The 12,740-nt window shown below is 38.4% G+C and overlaps 1 protein-coding gene across 1 annotated transcript in view; it reads left to right on the forward strand.

The window, feature by feature from the left end:
• Positions 1–12,740, forward strand: part of LOC121382339 (receptor-type tyrosine-protein phosphatase N2-like) — a 300,736-nt gene that overhangs the window by 127,429 nt on the left and 160,567 nt on the right. The window contains exons 3-5 of the mRNA XM_041511925.1: positions 4,623–5,486; positions 7,630–7,713; positions 9,591–9,680. Coding sequence (XP_041367859.1) covers positions 4,623–5,486; positions 7,630–7,713; positions 9,591–9,680 — 1,038 coding nt within the window. The remainder of the gene's footprint in view (positions 1–4,622; positions 5,487–7,629; positions 7,714–9,590; positions 9,681–12,740) is intronic.

Here is a 12,740-nt window from a genome sequence, read left to right on the forward strand (position 1 = left end):
ATTCACTTAAATGTTTCATAAATACATGAAATAAAGTTCATATATGAATCGGTAAGTATTATTTTCGTGCCTTTTTTTGTAATTTTTATTATTTTAGATCAGCTAATGGTGATTAAAATTAGCCACAAAATCGAAAAAGTTGTGTTTACTTACGGGCATTTGTGGCCAGCTGTCCAGTATTTATGTCCATTATTCCCGATAACAGTGGTTTTCTGACCAGAATTGTTTTTAAAACCCGAACTACGATTCATATTGCAATATTTGGTAATTTTCGTTGTTGGTAAAACGATCAAATTTATTATCAAATTAGCTGTTACAATCGGCTATCGATCCCTGAAAATTACCGCGACGTGCCGCCATTGTTGTCAAGCGAAAATACTTGCCGAAAACCACTTTTTGAGCTCAAAATTTCAAGGTATTTTTAATTGAAAAAATCAAAACAAAAACCACCATTTTGAAAAAAAATCTTTTTTCTTTAATTATATTTCCGTTTCCGGTGAGTGTCGTGTACAAAACGGCGGGAAATATGAATTGGGGAATGCACTGTATACAGTGTACAGTATATCGACTGACAGTAGTCAGAAGGTTAATTACAACAGATTTTAAGAACTCTAATAACGACTCAATAGTAGTTAATAGAAACCAGGTAAGGGGTTGTCTTATTCCGACTGTTGGTTTATAAAGTCTGTAGGAAAATGGATATATAAAAGGCCATTAGCTGCTATGGTTATAATTTTGAGCTGAAAAACATACATTTTCGTCCTGGAGTAGGTTCCTACGGGCCTGCTAATTTAAGTGATTAGCATGTAAAGTAAGGTTACATTTTATGGAACTTATTTTTCAGATCTACAGCTCAAATGTTATCAACATTATCTGAGCTTTCATACTAAATGTAAAACCATTATTTAAATTTTGACTGCTGGAAAATGACAGGTCTAATTCCATCATTTATCACATCTTAAGATGTTGTTGCTTTTTCAAGGGAGATAATTGCAGAACAGGAAATTATTATTTTTTTCAAGGAAACAGATGAACTAGAGAGAAAATTGCTTCTGACTCTGTGAGAAGGGAACATTTCCTGATGCAAGGCTTCTTAAAACCGATGATTTCCTTCGTGGACTTTCTCTAAACCTCCCATACTTCCTGCCATTGCCTGTCTGTGTGTCAACGCTAGATGTCATTAGACTGACAGCTGCACTGTTTTTGTCGTCCTATACCTTACGGCATGTCACTGTCAGCAAGTAAACACATTCCTCCCCAGTGTTGTGTGTTTGAGAGTCACATTTTTTTTTATTGGTTTTTGTTTGTTTTTTGTTTTGTTTATTCATTTTTTACTTTTTCTTTCAATTTTCTTTTCTTTCTTTTTTTTCTTTTTTTTTTCTTTTATTTCATTTGTTGTTTTAGCTAAGTTATATGTTTTGGGGGTTTTAAATTATTATTATTATTATTATAAAAAAAATTCATTTTTTACTTTTTTTCTTTCTTTCGTTTTTTCTTTTTTTTTCTTTTTCTTCTTGTTTTTTCTTTGTTGTTATAGCTTAAGTTAAATGTTTTGTTTTGTTTGTTTTATTATTATTATTTTTTTAAAGATGCATTATCATAGTTGTAGTTGACATTTATAACTAAAAATTAATCTCTCCCACGCATAATCCTTTTACAACTGAGTCAAGAACATCACAATAGTAATGTGCTACCACTGAGCATAATATTACTGGTTTCCCTATTTACCCTTGGCTGAAAATAGAAAGTATATGAAAAATCTACATCACATGTGTATCCAACAAAACAATATGGGGCGGGATGTAGCCCAGTGGTCGATCACCATCGGTGGGCCCATTGGGCTATTTCTCGTTCCAGCCACTGCGCCACGACTGGTATATCAAAGGCAGTGGTATGTGATATTCTGTCAGTGGGATGGTGCATATAAAAATCTTTTGCTACTAATTGAAAAATGTGGGTTTCTTCTTCAAGACTATATGTCATAATTACAAAATGTTTAACATCCAATAGTGTATTATTAATAAATCATTGTGCTCTAGTGGTGTCGTTAAACAAAACAAAACCATGAAAACGATATAGCCAGTGTTTTGTCAGTGTGGAGATATGATTCAAGTTCAAACTGTAATGTCACATGTCAACCATTTAATCATCTAGGAATTGTTCTGATAAGTTATTTTGTAAATATCCATGTAATATATTTGACCGGAAATAAGCATAGAAGACCAAGACAACTTGTGACCTTTTAAATGAAAATTGGAGCAAACTTGCATTTTCATTTTATTTACTGTAATAAGGGGACAAGATGGGGGTTTTGGGGGTGGGCTTATTTATGAATAAGGGCCTAATTTCTTAAATGCTATCAAAAAGGATGGGAACTTATTCAAAGACATGGGCTAATTTCCAGTCATATACAATAAATTAGATACCATATATATGTAGTTTATAAAATGCTGAAGTGTCATTGAATAAATATTCCTTTCCTTTCCGTGTTTGACTAGCATCCACCTGGACATGGGGTGGGACATAGCCCAGTGGTAAGGTGTTCACTTGATGCGTGGTCGGTCCAGGATCGATCCCCGTCAGTGGATCCATTGAGCTATTTCTCATTCCAGTCAGTGCTCCACAACTGGTGTAACAAAGGCTGTGGTATGTACTATCCTGTCTGTGGGATGGTGCATATAAAAGATCCTTTGCTGCTAATCAAAAAGAGTAGCCCATGAAGTGGTGTCAGCGGGTTTCCTCTCTCAATATATGTGTGGTCCTTAACCAATTGTCTGACGTCATATAACCATAAATAAAATGTGTTGAGTGCATTGTTAAAACATTTCCTTCCTTCCTTCCTTCTTTCCACCTGGACAATTCCAAAGAGTTACTGAACTGACCCAAACTCAGGACTTGTGGATTCCTAGCTGTCATGAAAAAATAATAAGGGAGTGTTGAATATTATTTTGACAATTCTTGCGAATTATTCATCTCATAATAATAATACACGCTAGTGAGTGATTTTTTTAAAATTCAAAATGATTTGCTCCCATTAAACACATGTAGAACAGTTCGCTCATGCAGTGCTAAATGTCTTGTGTCATGGATAATTTTGTTCGGTATCGTGTTGCGGCATACCATGCAAGTTTCAGAGATTGCTTCACAATTCTTAGAAGATAAAAAAAATACATGTAATCAGTTTTTAATTTATCAGCTATTGTACCTAATCAGAATTTTGATCAAAATGTTTTCTGTGTGTGTAAATTCATTCTTTTTTCTTCTTTTTGTTTACATGTGTCTTTTATCTTGCCATAACAATTGAGATAAAAAAAAATGTATTTCAAAAATGGATTAAAAAGAAAAGTTATGCTTAGATGTACATGTACATACATGTTTGACAGGCTTATTAATTATCATGTTTATCATTTAATTAATTAAACAGTCATAAAACTTCCAATACATCACAATACATGTAGCTATTTTATTCTGTAAGGAGTCCTAGAGTTTCTTATTTTATAGTTTACATTAAACTTCTATATCAAGTAAAATGGATTGAAATGGATGTTTTGTTTAGGGTTTTTTTTAAAGGGTGTTTTTTGTACCTTCATGTTCTGGTGGAAAGAAAGGAAATCCTACTCTCTATGCTCCTGGTCTAGTCATAATAAAAATATAATTATGAGAACAATGAAATGACATTGATCACACTTGGCTGAAACAAAAAAGTCATGTTATGTTTCATAGATACACATTGAAGTTCATGCCAGGCAGAATGGAGGCCTGTGAATTGCAAAAAGCAATTCCTTTTTAAAACCCATCAGGTGAAATAAAATTCAATTGCTAAAACCACAAAAATTTACAGGTAGTTTTTTAAGAGAGAGAGGAAGAGAGAGAGAGGAAGAGAGAATGAGAGAGAGATAATAAGAGAGAGCAAGAGAGAGAGAGAGAACGGACGAGAGAACAGGAGAGAGAGAATGGGAGAGAGAACGAGAGAGAGAACGAGAGAGAGAGAGAACGAGAGAGAGAGAACGGGAGAGAGAACGAGAGATAATGAGAGAGAGAGAGATAATAAGAAAGAGCAAGAAAATGAGAGAGAGAACGGGAGAGAGAACGAGACAGAGAGAATGAGAGAGAGAGAGATGTATACATGTACAGTTCTCTCATTTGCTATTTAGCTCATGATTCTGTTACATTTTAATTTCATAATTATCTAAAATGCATCTCAGAGGCCATATTTTTTTCTTAGCAGAGCATCTCTCTTTTTACTTGCTATTTAAACAATGGTATATAGTACATCTTGCAGTGATCATGGTTTAAACCATATCAAAGGTCATGATATGTGCTAGCCTGCCTGTAGGATGGTGCATATAAAATATCCCTTGTTACTAATGGAAAAAAGTTACTTGTTTCCTCCTAAGACTGATAGTAAAAATTAACAAATGTTTGATCTCCAATAGCCGATGACTAGTAAATCAATGTGCTCTAGTGATGTTATTAAACAAAACAAAGAAACTTTTTCTTGTGGTGTCATTAAACAAAACAAACTTTATCTTTTCCAGGCAGAATGGCATACATGTATATCTCGCAGTGGTCATGTTTTAATTTAGATTTGATGCCTTATTGAAACCATTTGTCTTTTTCAGATCAACTTTTTGGCTTTTGTAAGAACAATCAACGTAATGGTAGAGACCAAGCTGATGGTGAGAATGAATTCAACTTCCACCTTTCAAGCCAGGAGCTGGATCAGCTACAGGCTCAGATTGTGATCCTCATCCAGAGAGGCCTCACCTGGAAGGATGCCCTCACGCAGTGTGTTCTCCAGAACACCCTCGTCGCTTTCGCTTTCAAAAACTCCTTCAACCCAAACTCCTGTGAAGATGCCCTCCTGTCATTGTCTGATGATTATTCTAACGATGTGAAAGATGAAATTTCGTCAGTATTACAAAAGCTGCTTGCTTACCAAGGCGATGACGACGGCTATTCCAGTCCTGTGCTGAAGAAAAGCATGGATGATTTAGGCCTTGGTTTGGAGGATGGTCTGCAGACCAACTCCAACAAGCGGGATGAGTTTGTCCAGATTCACAAGTACTTCGACCAGTCGAAAGGTCAGTTCAAACGAGACCCATTCCTCACTGATGAGAACTCCCTCAACTACCTCAGCCCCTTTAATTCGCCCCGATCTGATGCTGATGTCCCTGTCCCAGATGACAGCTCCCAGTACGACAGTCGCATCAGAAGTTACGTGAACACGATAGAGCAACTCTCATCTCTGCAGAAGTTTGATGACCAGCCACCCATAGACTCCCAACTGATGGATGAGAAGAACTCCATTCTAGTTCAGAACGATGACCAAAACAGTGGCCGGTACACTGACCAGAACAGTGGCCGGTACACTGACCAGAACAGTGACCGGTACATTGACCAGATGTATCCAGTTGATGACTCCGAGGTTGAGGACTTCCTTCGCTCACAGATGTCGTCTAATTCTGTGTCTAATGATGATGAAGGTTAGTTGGTGATTGAGATTTAATTTCTGATGTACAAACTCTATGCTTTAAAATAAAATTAACCACTGAAGTGATACATTCCTTGCCTAGCTATTACAGGTCTTTTTCTAATTAAATGTTTACCATTACTATAAAATGTTAAATTATGTCTATGCATTGTTAGAAGAAGGCAACCAATTACATGTACTTTCTATTAAAAATCATCTTTTTAAAACAAATATCGAGACATAAATTCTTCTTATTTCTAGTTCGTTTTTTTTTTGTTATAAATATTAATTACTAAATATAAATTGCTACCAGCGCAAGGTTAAGATTTGTAATATTTGAAGCAAATAAAAAGGTAATATAAGCAATATGCACTTTTAATAATTAAAAACGTTCTTTTGACTACAAGGTCACAAATGTCCCTATTGTTTGTGGATTTCAAAGACTGTTGATTCCTGAGATTAGTGTACTGAATTAAAGTACATATATTATCAATACATCAGAAAAGAATACCATGTGCACTACAGAAATTATTCAGCTGAAGGTTTTTATGGAAAAAATATTGACATATCCACAATTAATCACTCCTTATCAACATGGATCAGGGAAGATTATCATGTTTAGCAAACTCAGTTTATTAAAAGTAGTTTTCACAATACATGATACATCAAACTGATACTTTTCTTGCTAGAATTAATACAGTCAGTAAAAATATAAGCTCTATATTCCATGATTTGTGGTAAAAGATTTGTCTACAAAAGATTAGAAATGGGAAATAAGGAACATTTTATCACTAAGATGTGCAAGTTAAATAGGAAATAGAAGAATATATAACCTTTAGCATGTTCTGGAAGGCGAGCATTTGTGAACAGTTTGACTGGGTTTTTTATCTTGTTCTTTCCAATCAAATGCAGTTTCGTAACTTAAAGAAAATCTTAAAAACGTTTTTAAATATATAATGGTTGCAAAATGTATTTCAGATCTTATATATTTCAAAATTTCCGAAGGGGGGGGGGGGGGGTAATGCCCCCGGACCTCCTAGGGTCTTGCGTCTCCTATGTTAATTCATTCCAAGAATCCTCTCCCCCCCCCCACACGCAAAGAGCGGGACATAGCCCAGTGGTAAAGCGCTCACTCGATACACGGTCTGTCTGGGATCGATCCCTATTGGTAGCCCCATTGGGCTATTTCTCGTTCCAGCCAGTGCACCACGACTGGTATAACAAAAGTTGTGGTATGTACTACCCTGTCTGTGGGATGATGCATATAAAAGATCTCTTGCTACTAATCGAAAAGGGTAGCCCATGAAGTGGCGATAGCGGGTTTCCTCTCTCAATATCTGTGTGGTCCTTAACCATATGTCTGACGCCATATAACCATAAATAAAATGTGTTGAGTGTGTCATTAAATAAAACATTTCCTTCTTCCCTCACACAAAAAATAGTAGCTAAGGCTCTGAAATGTATTTAATAATAATTGAGTAACTGCAAGTGCTCGACTTTCTCAACATGCAAGATCTAAGTCTTGAGATAACAAATCACTGTTTTGGTTTTTGCAAGCTTGGCTATATCTGGCTTTCATTTTAAAAACTACATGTAATTACCTTTTTTTTTAATTCTACTTCATTAACAATAAAGTTAATTCTAGAAATATGCTATTTTTATACTTGTTTATTGTATTGTATTATAAATTATAGTTTCATTTTGAGCACTGTGATTAATTTTGTACTTGAGCCATTAAATTTTAATTTTAAGATCTTGGATATAATGCACTTAATAAATGAGGGGATAAGTGATATTTTTCTGCAAAGCTTTGAAATATTTTTAAAATGGTCTGTCTGAGAGTTATTGATCTAATGGCCTCCATTGACAGGCCCAGTCATGTAATGTTCAGCCATTTACGGTGTATAATATAGCTGAAAATTCTCTGAATGCACTTCTCATCACTGGGTAATTTAAAGAGGCAAAGGTCCCTCTGGGTACTGCGCTCTTATGAGATAAAAACGAGATTGAAATAATTCTGCAATATTCAGAGAAAATAGTCTAAAAGATAGAGGCAGCATCCTCTAATTGAAGTAAATTACCACAGTTTTATCCATCTTTGCTTTCTCGGCCAAATTACATTTCCATTTCACCTTGTTTCTCGTGACAAATTACAGCTCTTAGTGGCCCAAGTGACCAGCTTCTTGACAGTATCGACATGACCGTGAAGAAGGATGAGAAGATAGATGCAGCACCACCAGGTACGGTCACCACCATGTAGTCACTCCAGCTAGTGCACCACGACTGGTACATCAAAGGCCATGGTATGTGCTGTCCTGTCTATGGGATGGTGCATATAAAAGATCCCTTGCTGCTAATCGAAAAGAGTAGCCCATGAAGTGGCGACAGAGGGTTTCGTCCCTCAATATCTGTCTGGTCCTTAACTATATGTCCGACGCCATATACCGTAAACAAATGTGTTGAGTGCGTTGTTAAATAAACCATTTCCTTCCTTCCACCATGTTGGGACCGGCAATGTCCACAACATGTCATTCACATGTTATTTCACATCTGTGATAATAAATCGTGATCAACCTTGAATCATGATGTATGTCATTCATACATTATTTTAGACCTATAATAAATGTAAGTAATTTAATTATGACATGTCATTCATATATTATTTCAGACGTATGATAATTTTCACATATTATTTTAGACCTACAGTAAATGTTAGTATTTTAAGGAGCCATCTGCCTTCAGTGCTAGACATCCTGAGATCAATCCTGCTAGAAAGTATCTCTCTAGTAGACTGTTTTTTCATCCTAGCCTGATTTTTCTAGTAACTACACGGATTAACCATTGCTATTCCAGTGGGTTATTTTCTAACATGGCTTGGCTGTGTGAAGTATTACGTCCTTCCATCCATCCATCCATCCATTCATCCATCCATCCATCCATCCCAACGGATGGGACGTAGCCCAGTGGTAAAGTGCCCGCCTGATGTGCGGTCAGTTTGGGATTGATCCCCTTCAGTGGGATCATTGGGCTATTTCTTGTTCCAGTCAGTGCACCACGTGATATGTGCTATTATGTCTGGGATGGTTCATATAAAAGGTCCCTTCCTACTAATGGATAAATGTAACGGGTTTATTCTCTAAGACTCTATGTTGAAATTACCAAATGATTGACATGCAATAGCTGATGATTAATAAATCAGTGTGCTCTAGTGGTGTCATTAAATAAAACAAACTTTAACCATTCTAACAAAGAGTTCATCTGTCTGTCTCAGGACTCGACCTTAGCAGTAGCCCGGGATGTTTTAGCTATCCATTTGTTGCTCGGGCTATCAGATGTCAAAACTCAGTAGTTTCGCCGGGCTACTAGATTTGTTTTGCACATCCAGTTACTCTGCAATCAACAAGATGTTTAAACACATTAAAAACCCCACCTAGAACAACATGTTTAAATAAAAGTAAATGAATTTGCTTTTTTCTCTTTTTTTTTAAATTTATTAAATTATGGGCTACCAATTTTTCCTGAGGACTACCAGATTTTATAACCTAGTATCCCAGTGGTCTACCTCTGAAAAACGTTAAGTTCAAGGCAAACAATTTTCAGGGGCTCTTTCTATAATAAGAATAGCTGAGATGCAAGTTAAATGTGCTGTATCAAGAACTTGCCCTGTAGTGGGGGCAGGACGTAGCCTAGTGGGGGCAGGATGTAGCCTAGTGGGGGCAGGATGTAGCCTAGTGGGGGCAGGATGTAGCCTAGTGGGGGCAGGACGTAGCTAAGTGGGAGGGTGGGATGTAGCCTAGTGGGAGGGCGGGACGTAGCCTAGTGGGAGGCGGGACGTAGCCTAGTCGGAAGGTGGGATGTAGCCTAGTGGGAGGGCGGGACGTAGCCTAGTCTGAGGGCGAGACGTAGCCTAGTGGGAGGGCGGGACGTAGCCTAGTGGGAGGGCAGGACGTATGATTAATCTCCATTTGGCCATTTCTCATTTCAGCCAGTGCTGCACAACTGGTGTAACAAAGGCTATTTATTTTGTCTGTCCTTTTATTAGTTAATTATTTATTTGTTTTTATTTATTTATTTATCATTAATTTGATTAATGAGTTTGAATGTTTTTGATTTTCAGCTGAAGTGAGAGATGAGTTGATAGAGTTGCCCGACGGCTACCTGTCCCTGTCCCCACCAGATGAGAGGACTCTCGAGGACCTCCTACAGGGTAAGCAACGTGTCATTTAACGATTGTCTCTTATTTCTTTTACGTTCCATCAGGGTATGAACAAAAACAATCATCGCAAACTCTGTGAATCGGCAAAGTGATGATGATCCTATATGATGTTCCCTGACAATGTAATTTTTTACGTTCATTAAGAAATAAACAAACTTGCATTGCTACACCTGGATTAAGGAGATGATGTTAAATTGTAATGAATGTAACAGAAATTTAATTATTTAACGACACACTCAAAACATTTTAATTACAGTTATATGGCATTGGACATATGGTTATGGCCTGCAGAGGTAATTAGAGAGGAAACCCGCCCTCCCACTAGGCTACGTCCCGCCCTCCCACTAGGCTACGTCCCGCCCTCCCACTAGGCTACGTTCCGCCCTCCCACTAGGATATGTCCCACCCCTCCCACTAGGCTATGTCCCACCGTCCCACTAGGCTATGTCCCGCCCCTCCCACTAGGCTATGTCCCGCCCCCTCCCACTAGGCTATGTCCCACCCTCCCACTAGCTATGTCCCTAAATATGTCCCACCCCTCTAGGCTACGTCCCACCCTCCCACTAGGCTATGTCCCACCCTCCCACTAGCTATGTCCCGCCCTCCCTCTAGGCTACGTCCCACCCTCCCACTAGGCTATGTCCCACCCTCCCACGTCCCGCCCTCCCTATAGGCCCCACCCTCCCACTAGGCTATGTCCCACCCTCCCACTAGGCTATGTCCCACCCTCCCACTAGGCTATGTCCCACCCTCCCTCTAGCTATGTCCCGCCCTCCCTCTAGGCTACGTCCCGCCCTCCCACTAGGCTACTTCCCGCCCTCCCACTAGGCTACGTTCCGCCCTCCCACTAGGCTATGTCCCGCCCCTCCCACTAGACTGTCCCACCCTCCCACTAGGCTATGTCCCACCCTCCCACTAGCTATGTCCCGCCCTCCCTCTAGGCTACGTCCCACCCTCCCACTAGGCTATGTCCCGCCCCTCCCACTAGACTATGTCCCACCCTCCCACTAGCTATGTCCCGCCCTCCCTCTAGGCTACATCCTGCCCTCCCTCTAGGCTACGTCCCACCCTCCCACTAGGCTAAGTTCCACTCTCCCACTAGGCTACGTCCCACCCTCCCACTAGGCTATGTCCTGCCCCCACTACAGGGCAAGTTCTTGATACAGCACATTTAGCTTGCATCTCAGCTATTCTTATTATAGGAAGAGCCATTGAAAATTGTTTAATTGGGGTTTTTCACTGTTTTGCAGACAAGTTGGCATTTACTTAACCCTCTTTTTTTAGCATTAAATTTAGGGCATCATTTTCATGGCCATAAAAAGTTTTGCATGGTAAAAAGGGTTACTTGATATGTTTTTTAGCATGGAGTATAATTTCAATTCTCCAAGGCCTGCTCTTTAATTAAACTTCCCATAGTTGACCTGTAAAATAGCTGAATATTACCTGAAAATAAATCAAATTGATTTATCTCAAAACATACTTGTGGTTTTACTCTATTCAGTTTACTATATTGTCATTAAATAGTTGATCCACAAAATTAGTCTTAACTGTATATAGGATCCATGAATTGAAAAATAATTGAAACGTACCCACAAGACATAAAATAATTAAGAGTATTGCCTGATGACTCTAATAGTGAACATTTCTTACTCACACAGTTGACAGCATGTCCCAAGTCCAAACAGTTTTATCATGCCCACATGCTTCAGGTATGACCAGTGACTTGGTCATGGGTGGAATGACTGCATGTACTAGGCACATGCTAGTTGGCATGATAATGGATATAAGTTGAACACAAAAGTTTTAGGTTTTTTTAGGCCATTTTTTTTTTTGGTCTACAATCAAACAACACGTATTTCTCATACTCTGTTTGACTTGGTCCAGAGTGGAAAGAAAAAGTTTGTTTGTTTAATGACACCACTAGAGCACATTGATTTATTAATCATCGGCTATTGAATGTCATACATATGGTCATTTTGACACAGTCATAGAGAGGAAACCCGCTACATTTTTTCCATTAGTAACAAGGGATCTTTTATATGCACCATCCCACAGACAGAATGGCACATACCACGACCTTTGATATACCAGTCCACCGATGATCCCAAACCGACCGCGTATCAAGCGAGCGCTAGAGTGGAAAGACTGCATGTACTAGCTGGCATGATAATGGATATATTTAAAAGACAAAAAGGTTAACCTTATCTTTTGTCTGAAATCCAAACTACCCTTATATTTCTCACACTCTGTTTTTAATGATTACTTTCCAGATTGAGAAACTGGATATCAGAATATGTAAGCTGATTAATCCAGCTTAATGAATAATTTCAGCAAGTGGAAATTAATTTTTTGTCATTCAGCTGTCCTCAAGATGGCCAGGCCTTCTGGATTTCTGGAGTTCAGATTAGTGGCTTCCTTGTACTTATTGGCTCACTTGGTAGTGGCATGATGAATTGTTACAACAGGGCTCGAAATGGCGGCCTGTGAAAAGCAGTAAGTTATTTTAGACCTAGCAGGTGAAATAAAAATTCACCAGCTAAAATTACCAAAAAATTGCAGATCATTCTTCAGGAGACAAATGTATGTACGATGATCTCATCTTTTATTTAGCTGATTTCATTTCAACTTATTTTTGTGCTTCAAGCACACCTCAGCTATCTGGGCTGTCTGTCCAGGACAGTGGGTTAGTGGTTAGTTGGTTAGTGGTTAGTGAGAGAGAAGGTGTAGTAGCCTTACACCTACCCATTGAGCCCGTAAGAACTTGCTCTGAGTTGGAGCCAGTACTGGGCTGCGAACCCTGTACCTACCAACCTTATTAATGGCTTAACCACCGAGGCCAGTTATTTAGCTGAAACTGAGCTCGAGATTCTGTATTAATTCTATAATGTTCTCCACACACTATCTCAAACCCTCCACTCATCCTATGCTGTCTTGTTTCCAGCAGGCCATAGTTGTTTCTTCACTGGTCGTATTTCATTTAAAAATAACAGCAGGCCATATTTTACTTCCTTTTTCGAGTCCTGTACCATTTAAAACAATAATCATATTTTT

The sequence above is a fragment of the Gigantopelta aegis genome, chromosome 9, assembly GCF_016097555.1.
Source record: "Gigantopelta aegis isolate Gae_Host chromosome 9, Gae_host_genome, whole genome shotgun sequence".
Classification (NCBI taxonomy): Eukaryota; Metazoa; Mollusca; class Gastropoda; order Neomphalida; family Peltospiridae; genus Gigantopelta; species Gigantopelta aegis.